Source organism: Sorex fumeus, unplaced genomic scaffold, assembly GCF_029834395.1.
Source record: "Sorex fumeus unplaced genomic scaffold, SorFum_2.1 ptg000075l, whole genome shotgun sequence".
Classification (NCBI taxonomy): Eukaryota; Metazoa; Chordata; class Mammalia; order Eulipotyphla; family Soricidae; genus Sorex; species Sorex fumeus.
In genome coordinates, this window is record NW_026606132.1 from 6,461,449 (window position 1) to 6,482,558 (window position 21,110).

At 43.1% G+C, this 21,110-nt stretch overlaps 1 protein-coding gene across 4 annotated transcripts in view; it reads left to right on the plus strand.

The window, feature by feature from the left end:
• The first annotated feature begins 11,462 nt into the window (after positions 1-11,462).
• LOC130038324 (integrator complex subunit 6-like) overlaps positions 11,463-21,110 on the plus strand; it is an 87,843-nt gene continuing 78,195 nt past the window's right edge. For all 4 annotated transcript variants that reach the window (XR_008794663.1, XM_056130221.1, XM_056130222.1 and 1 more), the window contains exons 1-2: positions 11,463-11,710; positions 11,877-11,954. Coding sequence is in view for 3 of the 4 variants with exons in the window: in XM_056130221.1 (XP_055986196.1) it covers positions 11,600-11,710; positions 11,877-11,954 (189 nt within the window). In the remaining variant the exon portion in view is untranslated. The remainder of the gene's footprint in view (positions 11,711-11,876; positions 11,955-21,110) is intronic.

Here is a 21,110-nt window from a genome sequence, read left to right on the forward strand (position 1 = left end):
AATGCAGCACATTGTGATCTAGGTCTTTTCTCATTCTCGGGTTTAATTTTCCCATTATTTCTTTTCTTATCTCTTAAATACTGTCACATGGCACATAATGATGTTTTGATCAATAATGGCCCGCATATCCAGTGGTGCCAGTAGTGATATTTCTATATAAGTGATGCATGCAGTAAACTACACTAAGATTGTGTAAGTAAACTCTGTGATGCTCACACAATAAAACTGTCTGATGCTGCATTTCTCAGACCATATCCCCATTATTAAGCAATTCATGGTTGTGCAGAATATGCCACATTTCTAAAAGTTTCTCAAACATCCTGTCTTAGGTCCCCTAAGAAGCAGAGCCTGAGAAAAGTCGTTGTTCTTATAATTGAGGGGGTGAGCTTAAGATGAAGGGAGTGAGGAATGCAGGATAAGGCAGGGAGCCTGAGTTAAGCAAGGGGATAAACAGTCTCATTTGGAGTCTAGTTTGGGCTAGGTCCCTGAAGCTGTGACTTGTGAATGACACCACAGAGTGACCCCATTCTGTGGCAAGGAGGTTTTGTTGCTGCAGGTTAGGTGAAGGAACGTAGGCAGGTTGTTCAGGTGGCTTTGCACGTGTCCTCTGAGTCAAGGCAGCTCTCGTTCCTGAAGGCTTTGGCGGCTCACATAGTAGTTGTGATTGACAGCAAAGGCCATGGCTAGGTAAAGGGCACCAGCAGGGGGTAGCAAGCACATGAATATCTTTTAAGGCTTTGGGTGCTGGTTCTCACTACTCCTTATTCAAGGTTCTGGCTCCTTTTCTTTCTTCTCTGCAATCCCCTCTTCCAGGAGGTTTCCCCCGATAACTGGATGACTTCATTCTTTTGCTCTGTGTTCCCATGGAACCTTATGTAACTTCTGTATCCATGACAGCATATACCACATTGTACTGAAAGGATTTGTTTCTGTAACTGGCCATCCCCAGCAAAGTAGCACACCAAGAAGGCAACATGTCCTATTCACCCTTCTGTTCCCAGGTGTTTAGCAAGCACCAAGCAGAGTTGACCTACTGATGTTCTGGTTTTCTCTTACCTCAGGTTCATACTGGGTGAGCGGAACCTGAGGTTAGTGACTTCTGAGGTGGCAGTACAATACCAACCATCTCTACTGTCAAGAACTCCTTCACCACCAGGGTGTAGGAGAGGCAATGGGAAAACTAGTGATGCACTTGGGACATCAACATTAAGTGATTTGTGACAAAGTACCTGTAGAACTTATTGCATGTATAAGTATACTTGTATACTAATTATAGTATGGTTTTCCCACTCTAACATTTTCATGAATTTGTTCCAATAGGGTTTAAACATAGCCAACTTTTTTCAGACCGCTTAAAGAAAATGGAACAATTATGAAATCTGTGCTTTCGCAGGAGTAAAAATCTTTTTTTTTTATTAGTGGACATGCCTTGCTGTTCAACTAGCTGAGGAAATTTTCACACCACTAGTCTTTCCCAGGAGTTTATAGAGAAATGAAAGACATGTCAGGACTATGGCTTAACTAAGATACAAAGGGCCCACACCAAAGGGAAGGAGTGAGAAAACATGAGTAATATATAGGAAGTAAAAACTCCCCAGTGCCTATTGGTCTTGAAGATGGGGGTGAGGAGAGAGGTGCTAGGGTTTCCCAGTGTTGGAGGCAGGAGTTGTGGAAGCTGGCACTGTTGGCCACAGTTTTGACACTGCCATGTCACACTCTCTAGGCACCTACTAGCTACATGGAGAAAGAATGCCCTTGTCTTGGATTTCCCAGCCTTTTCTTACCACAGGGAGCTGGGTGTTTGCCCAGGGACAGTGAATTAAAAGAATAGGACACAAGAGAAGATATTAAGGATTTTTTGAGGGGAAGAAAGGGTATGTGATTGGAAACCCAGAATCTCACATGTGGATAGTATGTGCTCTATCATTGAGCTCCATCCCCAGTCACAAGGGGAAAGATGGTGATTCCAGGACCTCATCCAGAAGTGCCTACGCCCTGATTGATGACAGGAAGTTACCGAAGTGGACAAACTTGCTTGGGAGGTTGTCTAGGGGTTGCCCTGGGCCAAGTCTCATCACCAGCTATTTTTAGTTTTAGTCTCTACCACCTCTCAAAGCAATAAAATCTATAAATATCCCTACCTCTTACTGTGCCTGGGCCCAGGGCAGAAGAGAGTTTCTCAAAAGTATAATTCCAGGCTTTCTGTTGAGAATGCTGCTGTCCTCAATCGGCAGATTCCTAGATTCCAAGTGTTCCAGTCTCCTGGTGTTCTCATCTCAATTCTCTAAATACCTCCCCTCTCAAAACCACCCCTCACCAGTCCTCATCTCATCAGGCATCACAAAGAGGGTTCACCCCTCACCCACTGTTGATGGGGAATGTTGTCGGGTTCAGCCTTCATGGGAAAATGATATGGAAATCTATCCAAAAATAGCAATAGAACTACTATCTGATCTAGCCATACCATTTCTTGGCATCTACTCCCTAAACACAAAGTTATTAATTTAAAAGGATCTATACACTTAGTATGCTCATAACTGCACTTAGTACAATAGCCAAGTTATGGAAACAGCCCAAATGTCCAACAGCAGATGAATGGGTCAAGAAGTTGTGGTATATATACCCAATGATATGTTATGCAGCTGTAAGAAAGAACAAAATTATGCAATTTACATCTACATGAATGGAACTGGAGGATATCATGCTGCATGAACACAGTCAGAAGGAAAGGGGTAGAGTTAGAATGACTCCCTCCTATGTTGGCCTTAAAGAAACACAATGATGTAGCAACAAAGGTCCAAAGGCAACAGAATGAGAGAACTGGTACACACAATTAAGTTGGGGGGCTCTGGGGGGAATGTTGGGGTCCTTGGGAGAGGGAGGGGTACACTGGGTGTAAAGTTGGAATTACATGCATGCGAAATCATCATTAACAGTATCTCAAACACACAATCTTAATAAAAAATAGTCAAGAAAAACAAAGCAAACAAACAAACCAAAGAAGGTTCCCTGCATATAAGTCAGTTGGTGGGTGTCAGTAAGCCAGTGAGACCATAACCAGATTTCATACAACTACTTGAGGTGGATTATCCCAGAGCATTCTTTTGGAGACTGAGAGAACTGTCTCTGGGCCTATGACACTGCCACAGCTGGTGGTGCACTGTGTCCTTCTCTCACTCCTTCTCTCACTTAAGTCTTGCCTGTGTCCTGCTGGTGTACTGCTTCCAGACTAGGCTGTTACTTATGCATGTCTGGACTCTCAGGCACACATCCTCAGTACACATCCTCTCATTCTGGTATTTCAGAGGAGAAAAAGGAAGGAGAGCATGGGCTCCAGGGTCAGGAAACTAATCAGCTCAGACACCCATTTCCTCTCCTGACAACATAAGAAATATATTAGGTCTCGCCTTACAAGACTGCTGCCCTGAAATGTGTACCAAGTGCCTTGTACAATGTGCTAAAGACACTAGGTATTCCCAATTTTAGTGGATTCCCCCTAAATTCTTCCTGGGAAGTTTCTCCCTTCCACCTAATCCTTAAAGTTGATTTTGGTTTGGGTTTTTGGTTACAGCTGGTGGTGCTCAGCCTGGATCTGTGCTCAAGAGTCACTCCTGGCAGTGCTCACAAGACATATGCCATGCAAGTGATTGTATCAGCACCAGAAACATATAGCGCAAGAGCCTTGACCCTTGTACTATCTTTCTGGCCCTTGAACTTGCCATTTATACTTAATTGGCCTAGTTATTAGTTATTTCTAACTCAGCTAATTCTTTTTCACACAGACTAACCCTTGACCAAATTTCTTTTCTATATAGCATTCATCACCATCCAACACATGATAATTTTCATATTTATTTAGTTTCTGTCCTCAGAGACAGAGATTTGGGCCTATGTTGTTCTTTGCTGTTTAGCTCCTGGAACAATGGCACAGAGAAGATACTTAACAAACACTTGTTGAATGAACACTCTATATGCATCACTTCCTTTATTTTATTTTAGCAAGTAGCCCCACAATTTCCTTGTTGCTTAAGCCAGAATGCTGGTCTCCTTTGGCTCCTCCATTTTTTTCTTACCCAGAATTCAATTAATGGTTAAGACCTGAGTATCCAACTGCCTAAGTGTACCTGACACCCAGATATTGTTCTCCCATATCTTTTACCACTGCAGTTAGACACATTTATTTTACAGAAGTGAACCCACAATTTGCCTCTTCATTTCACATTTGCACTTATTTAACCCATTCTCCACGCTGAAGATAAAATGCTATTGCCCAAAATTGACCTGTTGAGAATCCTTCAATGGTTTTTCATTGCTCCCGGATAAAAGTTCCACTCCTTAACATGGCTTACCAGGCCCCGCATGGCCTGGCTTCTATTCCCCACTCCAAGGTTATCTCTAGCCACCTTTCCCCCAAGCACTTTGCCCAGCTCCCTACACTTCAGCGAACCTGAACTCTCCTTTTTTCCATGGATCTCATTCCATCTCTCTCACCCTCACTCACCTCATCATTCCCTGTCTAGAATGATGTGTCTGAACCTTTTTCTCACTGTGACCTTATTCTGACCTTGTTTCTTTCCTGTGAATTCTTTGTCCTACCATTTGACTGCCTAGTCTCATTTTCTGGTTTCCTACTGATGTGATCGACAGCACAGCGGTAGGGAGTTTGCCTTGCATGTGGCCTACTTGGCCAACCTGAGTTCGATTCCTCCACCCCTCTTGGAGAGCCTGGCAAGCTACCAAGAGTATCTCGCCCGCACAGCAAAGCCTGGCAAGCTACCCGTGATGTATTCGACATGCCAAACACAGTAACAAGTCTCACAATGGAGATGTTACTGGGCCCGCTCGAGCAAATCGATGAACAACGGGAGGACAGTGACAGTGCTACAGTGATTTTTTCAACTCTACCCTACCCTTGGAATATTCTGGGATCTACAGAAGGCCATATGGACCCTGAATGAGAATTGTTGGTCTAGAACATCCTCTCTTCCTCCCCTGAACCATTCCTCAGAGCCGTCAGCCCTCCTCACCAGACTAATTACTATATTTCATACAACAGTTTCAAAGTCATATTCTTCAGAAAACCTTCTGCTTCTCCCCCTGAACTCTCCACTGTCTCTATAACCTAGTTTCTTAAATGGGAGTGTCTACCCCATATGGGGTCTCAGAACTGAACACAGGAGTCATGAAAAATATTAAAAGTTTTTTTAGGATAATTTTCTTTTATGATAAAGAATCAGTAAACATATTATTTGTGTACCTATTTTATATATCAGGAATAGCATAAAAATCTCCAAAGGAAAAGAGGGTCATAGGCCAGAGAGATGTTACAGCAGTGTAAGATGCTTTCGTTGTACCCACCAGACCATGTTAGATCTCTGGCACTGCATAAGGTTCCCTAAACCATGCAATGAGTAATCCATGAGCATAGAGTCAGAATTAAGTCTTGAATACAGGTATGCCTTCCCTCAAAGGAAACAAAAAAGGGCCATGAGTGGAAGGAGTTTAAGAAGCCCTGTTCTAGAATATGTACTCCTTCTCAGTGTTCCTGTACATGCATTTTCTCTCACAAAGCATTTAATATACTGTCACCTGTACTCTTTTGAATATATTTTCACCTTTACTCTTTTATTTTGATTATTTCCCCCTAGCATTTAATCTATGAGGTTATCGACTTACATATAACTTATCCTGTGCTAAGCACTTATAATAATTCTTTCTAAACTTCAGCTCACTTAAATCCTCATAACAGTTCCAAGGTATTATCATCATTATACAGATGATGAAGCTGAGGCCGAGAAGTTCGGTAGCAGCAAAGTTCACAGAGGTGGAATCTGAACCCATATTGACTACAAGAAGTTTTTTCTCCCACTCATCACTATGTACTCAATTTCTTCCACAGAGAAGGTCTAGCCAGGAAATATTTGAATAAAAGAACAACTAAATGAATAAAGAGAGTAGAAATGTTTCTCTATGGGGGCAGTGGAAGGAAAAGAGGGAGCCCCACATTAAGACATAGATTAAATTGGGGGGGTCAGATAAGTTGACAGCCAATAGTCTACAGGGTAGGGAAAATGCCAGGAGAAGTGGCAAGTGATGAAAGGCAAGGTGATGGGGGCAGAGGGAACTCAGAAAGGCACATGACAAATAGCTCTTCAGTCAACAAAAGAAAATATAGAGCAGACCATTGAAATTAGCTGGGTACTGGCCCCTGGGGATCTCAGAGCAGTTTCTAGAGAGTGCTGGAGAGAGAAACCAGATTGCATGGTCTTGAGGAGGGAGTGAGTAGTGAAGAAACCAGACAGTGAGATTATACTCCCTTCTGAATCATAAGAGGCAGGATTTAAAAAGGAGTAGTAATCAGGCTAAGTAAGGTTTTTTGTCCAGATGTGATGATTAGGGCCTGCTTAAAGGCAAGAGGTAACAAATCTTTGGAGAGTGGGAAGACAAACCAGCCCTCACCAAAACAAAGGGTCTACTGTATGGTGATGGACCCCACCATCTTCAACGATGTAAATGTAAACATGAGACAAAGTCTGGCAACATACATTTATTGTGAAGAGAACATGGGCAGGAGAGCAATGCTTGATAAAAAAAAAATCCTTCTTGTGAGATGTCTGGTAACCCCGGACTGGAATGGGGAAGTATGGTTCAGGTATTGAAGTGAAATGATTTCGAGGCTACCAATGAAAGAAAAAAAGATAAGGAGCAGACATATGACTCTTCAAGGGGGTCACAAGTTCAAAAAGCATCCAGAAACCAGAAGGAAGACAGGATAGGTAATGCTTAGAGAGCTGCAATGAGAAAAGAGTTCTGTTAACTGTTCAGAGGTCTGGCACTGAAAATGGGTCTGAAATTTGGAAGCAGTAAGCAGTTGGTTTCGGCCAAGGGAACCAAACAGTGAGCAGTGGTTCAAAGAGTAGTCATTTCATAAGAAGCATGAAATGAACAAAAGGGAAATGGCAGGGGTTCTGGACAGGGGTATTAGCTCAAGGGCTTGGCTTGGCCTGAGTGAGTGTCTGTTGGGGATCCCAGTTTAAAAGGCCCTGCATGCTAAGAAAAGGGACCAAAGGGCGAAGTTGAGCAAGTGAAGAAAAGAGTACATGGGAAATTCAGGGAAAGACAGGCACAGCCTATTCAGCCCTCCCGCCCTCCCTCCCTCCCTCCCTCCCTCCCTTCCTTCCTTCCTTCCTTCCTTCCTTCCTTCCTTCCTTCCTTCCTTCCTTCCTTCCTTGTTCTTCCTTCTTTCTTTCTTTCTTTCTTTCTTTCTTTCTTTCTTTCTTTCTTTCTTTCTTTCTTTCTTTCTTTCTTTCTCTTTCTTTCCTTCCTTTCTTTTTTCTTCCTTCCTTTTTTCTTGCTTTCTTGCTTTAAATCGTTGCCTTTCTTCCTTTCTCTCTCTCTCTCTTTCTTTCTTTCTTTCTTTCTTTCTTTCTTTCTTTCTTTCTCTCTCTCTCTCTCTCTCTTTCTTTCTTTCTTCTTTCTTTCTTTTTCCTTCTTTCCTTTCTTTTGTTTTTTACACCTTGAAATGCTCAGGGATCACTCCTGGGGTGCCCTAGGAATATATGTGGTGCCAGAAATCAAACTGGGTTTGGCCTCTTGCAAGGCAAGCTCCCTTCCCACTGTACTGTAACTCCAGGCCATATTCCGGCTCATGCCCACATTAGGTATAGGCCCTGCCTACATTCCAAGAGTTAGCATTCTAATAGGAGTAACAAAGTCAAACACAAATTAACTTGTAAGATGAGAAGACTATAGCAGAGAAAGATGTGGGAAAAATCCTGGTAGGGGTGACATTAGCATTAATGTGTGTCAAAGCAATGCAATGAAAAGGTTAACATACATTCTAATATAATATGGGAATGACTTTCCTCCCAGGAAGTGCAAAGAGACTTCATGCTTGGGATTTAGTTTAATCCGAATGTGGCCTACATATAAATGTCTCAAATGGTTATTAATTTTATATTATCACTTTTCTAGTACTACAAGATAGAACTATTTTTTAGATTATATGTTTGCATCACATTGGCTTCATTTGATCTTATATACCCAAGGGATCAATTACTTTTTTTCTAAAATGCCTATTAGGAAAAAAATCACAAATAAATGCATCAAAACACATGGAAAGTACATCCTAGGGAGGGTGTAGTGTGGGGTTGCATGCAGGTCTTCAACCTCTAGAGTATGTGTGCTGAGACCATTTGGAATTCTCTAATGCTGTTAAACCATTTTTTGTAAACTATTTTAGTAGTATTTTTTATTGAATCACTGTGAAATACACAGTTACAAAGTTGTTCATAATTGGGTTTCAGTCATACAATGTTCTATTACCTGTCCCTTAACCAGTGTACATTTCCCACCACCAATGTGCCCAGTTTCCCTCCCAACCCTTGCCCCCATATGATAGAAATTCTTATGTTTCTCCTCCTTCTCCTTCTTCTCCTCCTCCTCCTCCTTCTCCTTCTCCTTCTTCTTCTTGTTTGCATAGTATTTACTTTTGAAAGCACTTTTTAATAATGTGTGTATCATTTTTAACATAACACCTTTTCTTATTATAAAATTTAAAGCAGGGCTGGAGAGATAGTAGAGTGGTTAAAGTTGACCCATGTTCAATTCTTGGTATCACATATGGTCCCTGAGCCCCAACAGGAGTAATCCCTGAGCACAGAGTTAGTAGTAAGCCCTGAGCATAGCCAGGTATTGTACAAAATCCTAGAAGCAAAGTATACTCATTGTGGAGGGATACTGGGATCCGTGGTGGTGGGAAATGGGCACTGGTGGAGGCATGGGTATTTGATCATTGTACAATTGAAACCCAAGCACAAAAATTTATAAGTCTACAACTGTACCTCATGGTGTCTCACTAATAAATTTTTTTTAAAAAAATGAGGATATACAGATTTTCAATGTAATTTTAGAATTCCTCTTGTTAACTAAGTCTCTCTGTCTTTTCAATGCCCCAGTTCACAAATGGTAATATATACTATGCTAAAGTATAATGACATTAAAATAATAGGAAGTCATGTACTTCTTTTTTTGTATATAATGTACTTTATTTAAACAACATGTTTTACAAACTTACTCATAATACAGTTGTTACAGCTTTTGGTATAGTTATTTAACAGAAGAATGGCTGCAAATCAAGCCTCGTGTATTTAGCTAGTGAGCTGGAAGTGGTATGTTATTACTGCAAGATGACTTTTAAAAGAACTGTGAACTAGGCAAAATTTGTTTCCAGATAATAAACTCACCCCCAAATACTGATCAGAAGTTTTATATGGTCCCAATGATTTCTACCCTATGGTATGAACGCCTGTATGAGCTTTTCTTTTTGAATGTGGGTATATCCTGTAACTTGCTTCTATCTGCGAGAATAGGGCAAAGGTGGTGGATGTCACTCTCCTAACGTTACCTTTCAAAACTTTTTGATTAGAAGTTTGAGCCACACATCACAGTGCTCTGCTCAGGGACCAAATATGGTGCTGGGGATTCAAACCAGGGAAGATGGGCTGCAAGGCAAATGCCTTAACCTCTATACTATCTCTCAGGCCCAAATTACCTTATCTTAAGGCACCATAATAGCAGACTGGGGTGAGAGATTTCCCTGCTGGACCCCAAGAAGCAAACAACCATGGGCTGGAGAGTCACGTGTCAGGGAACAGCAACTACAGCTAGACCTGATTGCTGCCTCCAGCCAGAAGACAACCACAAAAAATATGCTTGGATAAGCACCTGAATGAGCATGGAAGCTGATTTTCGCCCCAGTTAAGCCTGCAGATGATAACACAGCCTGGCTCACAGGCTTGATAGCAGTTTTGTGAAAATGAGCAGAGACTCCAACTATACTATGTCCAGAGTCTGACTCCTGGCAGCTATGAGATAATAAATATGTATGCTGTTTTAAACTACTGAATTTGTGGTAATTGGTTAGAAAGCAAGGAAAAACTAACCCAGCAAGCAGTCTCTAATAGGCCTCCATTTTTAGCACCTTAGCCCCTGGGAAGCACTGCCCTTCTGCAGTATTTGCATCAGAATGGAATGGAGAATTCTAGCATCTTTTCCATCATTATCTCACATTAATTCCCACCAGACTAGCCTGAAATTCACCATGAATAGCACTGGCTCAGTTTTGTTATCCCTTCCAGTCCAGAGTCTCTCCCTTCTCCCTGTGTCCCTCATCCTGAGACTTTTTGTTTGTCACTGAATCATGCACTGCCCCAAGCTCTCTTTTGCAGTCTTATTTTTCTGAGAAAATTTTAATACAAAGAAGCGATGGAAGTGCAAGAGACCCTATTGTGCAGATCTAGGAAGACACACCTCCATATTTAAAATGGTGCAACGTGGAGACGTTAACAGAGCATGATTGACCACTAATTGAGCTTCTCGGTGGAGCCAGATCGAAACATATCCCTCAATGATATGCTAATCTCCTTGAACTCCACTTTCTTTTATTGAAAATAGAATACTGTGCTATCTTCCATAATCATTTCAAAGAGTAAAGGAGGCTCACCTGCTTGCCAAGCTGTTAATAGGTGCTCAATAAATGTGAGTTGAAGCAGAATCTAGGTCGACAAACCTCTCCGTGTAAAGGCTGACAGACACAACAGTGGGTGGAATTATCCCAGGCGGGCCAATACATGAAACTGCTCAGTGAAAATGAAGAAGCTTGTGCACACGAAAGTCTGGTTTAGGTAGCTTATGCTATAGTTTCCTAAGTAGGTATATGTGGAATGCAAGGTCGCAGAATTAAGAATACTGATCTCATGTGGGGAGGGATCTACAAGAATGTGAGTAGGTACTGCCAGGAAAGAGATTCGCAGCTTCGGAAATGTTTTGATCTTAACCACTGGCGGGATTGATGGAGTGCAGTTTAGCAAAGTGTTTTCCGTGCCGACCGTCCAAGCATCAGCAGCTGTGCACTTCCCTGGAACTGTTGCTCCGACTCACTCTTCCTCTCGAAGCTTTGAAGGGCAGGGGAAAGAAATCCATTCCAAACACCCGAATGCAGCATCCTAACAGCTCTCGAGTCCTTAAAAGGGGAAAAAGCTCCGAGGGTCCTTAAACATTTCCCCTTACCCCCAGGCTGGGTTCAAACTTCAACTCCCAGGGTTTGCCCAAGTCCCACCCCTTGCCTGTCATCTAATGAATATGCAAATGAAACATAATTGGCAGCCAATCGCGTGGATTCTGGTCACATGGTGCCCGTGGTAGGTGAGCGGACCGAAGTTGTGTGCGGGGAACAGAGACGGCTCTCATTCCGAGGCGAGCGCCCGAGCGAGCGCGTTCTGATGCTTGGGCAGCGGTCCCGGGGGCTGGGGCGGCTGTAGTGGTGGCAGAAGCGGGCAAAGGCGGGGAGGGGAGGGCCCCAGGGCTCCACACGCTCACACTTTCAAGTTCCCGGGGAGGGAGAGGAGGTGGGGCTGCAGGGAGCAGAGAGATCGGGGAGGGGGGCAGTTGCATCCGTCCAGTCCCCTCTCCCCCCCTTTTTCCTCGGGCTCCCCGCGTCCTGGCTCGGAGAGAGTTGAGGGCTCGGGTGGCGGTCCGGCGGCACTGAGGGCGAGTGAGCCGGGAGAGTGGGGGAGCGGTGCCCGGGGTGTGGGGAAAGATGCCCATCCTGCTGTTCCTCATAGACACGTCCGCCTCTATGAACCAGCGCACTGACCTCGGCACCTCCTATTTGGACATTGCCAAAGGCGCTGTGGAGCTATTCTTGAAGGTAAAGGGCGGAGAGGGGAGAACTGGGGGCGCGCTTACCCGGGGATGGGTGGGGGGGAAGCGTGGGGGGTGGGGGGAGAGAGATCGGGGGTGCTTCGGTAACGCTTCCATCGCCCCCTCCGCCCGTCTTCCCTTCTCCCTCCCCTCCGTCATCCGACCTCCTGCAGCTGCGCGCCCGGGACCCGGCCAGCCGCGGAGACAGGTACATGCTGGTCACCTACGACGAGCCCCCGTACTGTATCAAGGTAAACGGGCCATCGCAGGGGTGCGGTGGGCGGGACGCGGGAGCCGGGCTTCCGGGGCGCGGGGGTGGGGGTGCGCGCGGGGGGCATCCCACCGCCTCCCCCCATCCCACCCCCTCCAGCCCCCGTCCACCCACAAACCCACCCACCCCGCCACGGGCCGTCCTGCGGCGGCCGGCCGGGCCGGCGGCGCAGGGGGAGGGCGCGGAGGGCGGGCGGAGCGGAGCCGTCGGCGGCGTCCCCAGGGCCGCCGCGCGCGGGCCGGGCTGGCCGGGGCCGGGAGGGGGAGCCCGGGGGGGAGGCGAGGAGCGAGGCGGCCTCGGAAGATGGCGGACATTTTGCTTTTGTATGAGCCAGAGAGGGAGACTGAGGGCGCTGCTGAGGTGGGAAGGAGGGAGGGGAGGGGAGAGCGGGGAAGGAGGGCCCGAGCGGCGGAGGGAGGCTGCGGGGCCCGCCCCTTCGGGGCGCACCAGGCCGCGGCTCCGCCCCGCGGTGCTCCTGCGGGCCGCGCGGGCTTTCCAGCCATCGCGGCTCCTCCCACCACCCCCCCTCCGGGTCCTCCCGGCCCCCCCTATTTGCTGCTCATCCCCCCCCTTCCCACCGCTCCCCTCCCCTTCCTGCTGGGAGCGTGGCACCGCCAGCCACCCGGGTTCCCTCCCCAGGTTGATCCTTCGGTGGGAGGGGGGGGCGAGGGGCGCGCGCCACGCTCCCCCTTAAGAGGAACATCATCGACCCTCCGTGCAGACCTTCCCATCCCCAGACACCGGCGAAACTCTCTTCCCCCCGTCTTTTTCCTAGATTGGGTCGGGTCGAACCCGGCTTTGTAGCAGGCTCCGTCCAAGCCCGGGAGGGATGCGGTGGGGGAGCGGCCCGGTGGGAATGCACCCTGGGGTGAGCACTTGAGGGACCAGCCTCAATCTCCCGGCGTCGTGCTCGGGGTCTGTGTTAGCCGCACTGGCGTTTGTCCGGGAAGAAAGAAGGGAGGACCTGACTGCATGCATTTAGCGTCTAAATCGGTTGCTTGGTAGACAGAACCACAGGATCTGAGTAGAGAGGACTTTAGCTCCTTGGGGTGGTTGATCTGTGTACCAACGGTGAGAAGATAAAGAGCTGCTTTGCCTGCAATGGCCCGATAAATGAAGGCCCCCAAATCAACCTGCCTGAGAGTCCCTTTTGCATCTTGAAATATAGAATCATATAGAATTATATAACCCTTAGCCTCCTCTGCTCAGAAGGATCTTAAGCAAGCAGGGAAGGCTCAATCTACACGTGTTGTGATTCCTTGCAGGGCAAAGAGGTGTTTTAAATGGGTGAAACCTATCCAAAGGACTCCTTGGTCAAAGAGAGTGTACTTTTTTTTTTCAGAAATAGAAACCAAAGGGAGGGTTTAACTTTCTAATAAGCAGTTTCGCGGAACAGTTTGATTAGTGGGTTCCCCTTGAAAGTCTTTTGGTATTGATGCTTTGTTTCCAGCTTTTCGCTTATCTTTTCGGAAAGAAAATGGAGCAAGCTGGCATGTTTCAAAATGTCATGAGCTTTTTTTTTTAAATGTCAGTTTCCCAAAAGGGTGTGACTTTCTCCCCACATAGAAAAGCAGATGTTTGCATATCCTAAGTCTGAACGTGCACACACTGTGAGTACTAATACAGATAAGATACCACCATATGCACTGTGACTATTTGAAGTCCTCCTAAGTTGAGGTGCTAAAAGGGATAAACCACAAAGCAGTGTCTTTTTTTTTTCTCTAAAGGGATAGAGTGTATTTTTAATCCCGAATGCTAAAACTGGTCGCTTAATTGTTTAAAATCTTTATAAAACTCATGACAGTATATACAGAAACTTCGAGAATGGAAAAGAAAGTCAAATCCCACTTAGTCATTATTTCTTCTACTTACCTGGCATTGTAATCACATTGTAACCCCAGGTTGCCACAAAAATCTTCACACGTTGCAGCAGTCACTTATCTGTGGTATTTTAGAGGTTCCAGAGAGTTCTTTGAACCGAGAGGAAAAGTTGAACTTTGTTTTTAATGGAAATTTCATCTGTTCTTTATATCCTGCCATCTTATATACTGCATATTTTTCTTCCAAGTTGAGTTTGATCGATTTTTCATATGTAGGTGAGGTATCTGAAGGTTTTTAATTACTAATCATTGCCTTGTTTAGCCTGCATGTTGTTACAAGGATGTATAGATTTTTCATTTTAATCTTACATAACTACATAGAAGGCTAGGAAATGGGCGGTGATCTATCTCAATGATGTTCTTGTCACTTTGCCATCTATACCTGAATTACTAAAGATAGGCCAGGATTCGGTAGCGTTTCTTTTCTCAGTCTCTTTTTTTTTAAAATTTTTTTTATTAGTGAAACACCATGAGGTACAGTTGTAGATTTACAATTTTTTGTGCTTGGGTTTGATTATACAATGATCAGATACCCATCCCTCCACCAGTGCCCATTTTCCACCACCATGGATAATATCCCCTCCACCCCCATCCCCCCATCCCCCCCTCCCTCTGTGGCAGGGCAATCCCCTGTGTTCTCTCTCTCCTTTTGGGTGTTGTGGTCTGCAAAAGAGGCATTGAGTGGCAAACATGTTCAGTCCATAGTCCACTTTCGACATGCATCTCCCCTCCTGGGAGGATCCTCCAAACACCCTTTATTTGGTGTTCCCTTCTCTATCTGAGCTGCCCTTTCCTCTAGAATGCCCGACTGGCCACTAAGCTATGGAGTAATCCTCCTGGTGTCTCAGTCTCTTTCAACCACGTCTTCCTGCCTACATCACACTCCCTTCAGCACATGGTAGCTACTTCTTACTCTGTTTTTAGGACCACCTACTCTGGAAGATTTGAAATTTGAAAACAGCTGGTTAATTTTTCTTAAAATTAGTCTTTTGCTTGCTAACAGATGGAAGCTATGGCCGTCTGCTTTCTTTCTTACTGATTTTCAAATAGGTATTTCTTTGATTGTCAGAAGACATCTTAGTTTCTCCTTAAAACTTGAGTCTTTCTTAACAGAGCCTGAAGTTCTTTCAGCAAAGTGATATTAGGTAACCTATTTCTCTTCAGAATAGGGTGGATTTTTCAGTCTCTCTAAACTTGAAGGACCCTTGTTGATCTCTTTTCACAAGAACTGCTTATTTCTCAGGTCTTGCTTATATCCAACTCTAAATATTGCAAGACAAATTTTATTTTCTACTAGCAGATTCCATTCTACCGGTGTGGTAACAGGAATGCGTTGTGCATTTGGTGGAGAGGGTTTTATTTTTCCTAATAGCCATGGAACTATTCCCAGTATATCCACTTACAAGCTCTGACAATAAATCTTGTTGTGAAAAGTTACTGTAACTGGAATTTTTCACTAATGTATACTGAGTATGTGAATATAGTATTTCACCTAGGACTTAGTAACTTTGTACTGCATACCCCTTAGGACATGACTGTATGCTCTTTTAAAATTAGTCATACCTGTTACTTGCCGTCGGTTTTGCATGGATGGAATTAAGTTTGATTGGGGACCATATAAAAAGGGTATGAAATGCAACCATTTGTGCTACATCTGTTTCAAGTGTTGTTCCGTAGACATATTTTATATGATGTCACAAGTGTTAATGCTAGCTTTATACAATGGCATCTTTAATGTATACAGCTAAGTGAAATTCTTTTTAATATTTTAAATTTTCTATAATCTTTTTAAAAAAATTTTTATTAGTGAAATACCATGGGATACAGTTGTAGACTTACAAATTTTTGTGCTTGGGTTTCAGTTATACAATGATTGAGTACCCGTCTCTCCACCGGTGTCCATTCCCCACCTCCAATGCTCCAATGCTCTCCCTCAATCCCCCGCCATCCCACCCCATCCCTATGGCAGGGCATTCCCTTTTGTTCTCTCTCTCCTTTTGGGTGCTGTGGTTTGCAAAAGAGGCATTGAGTGGCAATCATGTTCGGTCTATAGTCTACTCTCAGCATGCATCTCTCATCCTGGGAGGATCCTCCCAACACCCTTTACTTGGTGCTCCCCTCTTGGTGCTCAGATAGCTGAGCTGCCTTCTCCCTCAGCATATGAGGTTGGCCTCCAAGCCATGGAGTGAACCTCCTGGTACTTATCTTGGCTATTCTTGGGTGGTAGTCTCCCATTTTATTACTTCATATTCGCCAGATGAACGCAATCTCTCTATGTCTGTCCCTCTCTTTCTGACTCATTTAACTTAGCATGATACTTTCCATGTAGTACCACTTGGAGTGATAGCACAGCGGTAAGGCGTTTGCCTTGCACGCAGCCAACATGGCCAACCTGAGTTCGATTCCTCTGCCCCTCTCGGAGAGCCCAGCAAGCTACCAAGATTATCTCGCCCGCACGGCAGAGCCTGGCAAGCTACCCGTGATGTATTCGATATGCCAAACACAGTAACAACAAAGTCTCCAATGGAGACCTTACTGGGCCCGCTCGAGCAAATCGATGAACAATGGGAGGACAGTGTTGTTGTGTTGACATCTTTTCTAACAGCTGCATAGTACTCCATTGTGTAGATGTACCAGAATTTCTATCATCTTAAAAAGAGAAGTGGTGTTTCTCTAATAATTCTTGGAGATAGTATAACAGGAGTATAATGGTTCGGTGGCATGCTGTCTTATATTCATTATACCACATGACTCCCCAAACATTGCTGGGTGCAGTCCTGGAGGCTGTGAGCTTGTAGACCCCCAGAGCACCCAGAGTATCCTGGTTATCCCTGGCAATGCACGGCCCAAACAGCATTGCATCCTCTGGCTCTTGAGCTGAACCAAATGACTGGCTACGAATTACCAGTAGGGGCCCTTACCAAAAGTTTTAGTGTGGGCTCTGCTGTCTTGTATGTTTTGTGATGAATCATAATTTCCTTTAAGTGACAAAGAGAGGTATGCTTATGACTACTACTAATTCTGAACAAATTGAGGGGACCAAGAAAAAAAGTGAGCCAGGAGACCACAGTAAATAATTATACATAATAATGCATGTATTCAAAATAGTTTGGTATTTGAAGGTGCTTTCTTAAATAATTACTCTTTATGGAAATGAATACTTTTCAACAAAAAAGGGAGTGATTTTTCTGGAGGTAGGTGGAACACATGTATAAATTGTGGGAAGTTTTTTTTTTTCATTTTCTAGGGAGGACTGTTTCTTTGAAACAGCCCAAAACTGTAATTCGAAAATTTCTTGAATGCTGTTTTTTCATATCTTGTAGCTAACTCTGCTTATTGGTATCTGTGTGGTTTTAACAACATTATATCAACAAAAGGCATAATTTGGTTTACAGATTTAGGAAGTAAATTTAAACCATTTTATGGTATGTTCCAAAAATTCATTGATATTTTAACTAGGGCATTTTGGAGGATATACAGGCCTAATTTGGAAAGGGAGAAACTTTAAAAGAATCATTCACTGTGGCTAGAAGCTGAAAAAGTGCTTTGGGGTGAAATAGTAAAAGGATCTTTTACCTAGGGCTGTGGGAAGTACATTTTAAAGTCAGTCTTTCTCCTCTGACCTTATCTCCTGTTCACCTTACTCATTGGCTATTTGAAGCATAATATGGTTAATTTGGGAGAGAAACCATTAACAAAATTAAAAAAAAACTTAGTGAATAGGAGAAAATATTTGCAAAGCATATATCTCATAAAGATTGAACCCAAGATTTATAAATAACCCATACAACTCAATAGTAACAATCAATCTGACTGAAAAAATTGGAAGAGGGCATGAATAGATATTTTCCAAGACATAGATGACCAATAGGAACATGAAAATATGCTCATCATCACTAATCAACAATGAAATGCAAATCGAAGCTACAGTATGATATAACTCCTGTTATAACATTTATTATAAAAAAGTAAGAGCAAACATTGGTAAAAAGGGCAAGATCAGAGAATCCTTATTCATTACTGGTGGAAATGTGAATTTGTGCTTTCACTGTGTAAAACAATATGGAAGTTCCTCAAAAAAATGAAACTATCATATGATCCAATAATTACACTTCTAGGTATTTATCCAAAGAAAATGAAAATATTAACTCAAAAATCTATACCTACATAGTCATTGCAGCCTTACTTACAATAGCTTACATATATAACAATCTAAGTGTCTCTCAATGGATGGATGAACAAAGAAGTTGTGGTATAGATAATTAATGGAGTATTTTTGGACCATAAAAGTGAATGAAACTTTGCAATTTGAAACAACATGGTTGGATTTTAAGGGTATTATATGAGGTTAATAAATCTAATAAAGCCAAATATTGTATGATCTCACTTAAATGAATAACCTTTTTTTAAAAAAATCTACATTCATTAGATACAGAGAAAATATTAGATTGGTAGTTGACAGGGGGGTTGTGAATAGGTAGTTGGTGACATGGATTAAAGAGGTAAAAAGGTGTGCAAATTTCTTTATAACATGACTCATAGAAATGTAAAGTACAGTCATGATAACTGTAGTTATAGATACTGAACGTTTCTTAGAGACTGAATCTTGGATAAGTCTCATCACACACAAAAAAAACATTTTGTGACTGTGTGGGGATGGATATTAACAAAATTTGCTGCCATCATATCACAAAATAAAAATGCCAAATCAATATGTTGTGTAGATTTGAAAAAACATAATGTTATATGTGGATTATATATAAATCAAACAATCAATAAATAGAGGTGCTTGGAATGATAGACTTTCCCTTTAAGAGCTGAAAATGAAGGGGTTAGAACTTGAGTGACAGCTAATAAAAATAACTCCCCAACACTCCTATACTTAAAGAGTGTTATTGGATTGTTCCGTTTTATTTTTTAGTGAATAAAATATTCCTTGTTCTTTAAAAAAATAATAATTATTAGAAGACCATATCTCTGAGTAAATAAGTTCTCCTCCCTTGTTTCAACCTTCATTGCTCACTCAACTGGACTAGTGTTGCAAAAGCCACTCATGTGGTCTCCCTGCTTTTGAAGTCTTGCTCTCCACTGATTTTATTCCCCTCATCATCTCCTGATAGGCCATTTTGTTCGGTTTTAATTTTGTCTTTTGATTTTGATCACACCTAGTGATGCTTGGTGGGATCAAACCCACCCCTCCTTCATGCAAACCATGTGCTCAGGATGTGGAGCTATCTTGCTGATCCAGATCGGTCATTTTTTTTTTCCTTTAGCCTCACCCAGAATTACTCAGGGTTTCATGGCTCTGGGCTCAGGGAGAACACTTAGTGTCTTTCAGGGACCATATTTGTGCCAGGGATCGAAACCCAGGTCCCAAGGTCAGCCATGTGCAAGCATGCAACCGACCCAATGCTCTATCTCCCCAGTCCCTGGATAGGTCATTACTAAAACAATAAAGTAAAAAGTCATTCCCCTATTAAAAATCAATCAAGTTTGAAACTTAATGAATAAGTTTCCCCATTACATCTCTAAATAAAATCCAAATTACTTACCCTAACTTCTAATGCCTTTCATAATCTGGCACCATCTTACTTTTCCAACCATGCCTTTACTCTCTTGTCATGAACTTAAGGCTCTGGTCACGGTGACAATTAGCTGTTGTTGCCATATTCATTGTGCTGCCTACATCAGTGCCATTGGATATGTTATGCCCTTTGCCTGGCAGATACTGCTTGGCCTGGCATACCTCAGCTCTTCATTCTATATTCTCAAAAGTTATTCTACGCCTTTGCCCATCTTTAAAGAGTGTGGTAACTCCCTTAACATGTCCAGATCTCAAGTATATCAATTGACATTTTATATGGTTATATTCAGTACTCATGTCAGTTTTTATCATTATAGATGTTAAGGACATATATATATATATATATATATATATATATATATATTTGTATCCCGAATACGGAAGTGAGCTCCTAGATTTTATTAGATATTCTAGGTATTCAATACATGGGGGTGGGGTGAAGATTTCAAGTCTCAGCTTTCCCCTCCCATTTTTATTACTGTTCCTCCAAAGGGCAGTCATCATTAATGATCTGTTATGTTTGGTATTCACTATAGCTAATATTTTCATTTACATTTGGGTTTATGGTATGTAGAATCACCCTTTTTCCATAAAACCAATGTGTATATGTCCCCCTTTGCTTATTTATTGAGTAAAATACAACAGCCTTAATGACTGAGTTTTTACAGAATAACATAGACATGTAACCTCCACCCGAGGTCACCATACACAGCATTCATTAATCTAGAAAATGACTCTTGCTTCTTCCTGTGACCTCTCCTCCTGCAGATAACTCCTAGTCAAACTTTCATTGTAGTGATGAGATCAAAGTGGTGTTTCCGGAAGATAATGACAAAGGATTGCTATTACAGCAGTCTAGGAATTCATTTACCATTCCTTCCATTAGCACCCTCTCTAAGCCAGGTTTTGTTATAGGTGTCTGAGGTGATACCAAGAAAGACCTGGCCCATGAGGAGTTCAGAATAGTTAAATACAATGGTCTTAAGTCATCAAAGGTCTTAAAGATTGTCACTGGGAAAAGGTGACTGGAGAATGTAGATTAAGGTAGGATTTGTATTAAGAACTTTAACTCTTCCCAACACCCTTTACTTGGTGCTCCTCTCTCTATCTGAGCTGCCTTTTCCCCCAGCATGTGCGACTGACCTCCAAGCCATGGAGTGAACCTCCTGGTACTTATCTCAACGATTCTTGGGGGTTAGTCTCCTATTTTGTTACTTTATATTCCACAGACGAATGAAATCTTTCTCTGTGTGTCCCTCCCTGACTCATTTCACTTAGCATGATACTTTCCACTTGTATGTAAATTTCATGACTTCGTCTTTTCTAACAGCTGCATAGTATTCCATTTTGTAGATGTACCAAAGTTTCTTTAACCAGTCATCTGTTCTTGGACACTCGAGGTCCGCCCAGGATGGGAGATGCATTCTGAAAGTAGACTATAGACCCAACATGATTGCCACTCAATGCCTCTTTTGCAAACCACAGCACCCAAAAGGAAAAAGAGAACAAAAGGGAATGTCCTGCCATAGAAGTGGGGTGGGATGGGGGTGGGATGGGGGGGTGGGAGGGATACTGAGATCATTAGTGGTGGAGAATGGGCACTGGTGGAGGGATAGGGACTCGATCACTGTATAACTGAAACCCAAGCACAAAAATTTGTAAGTCTACAACT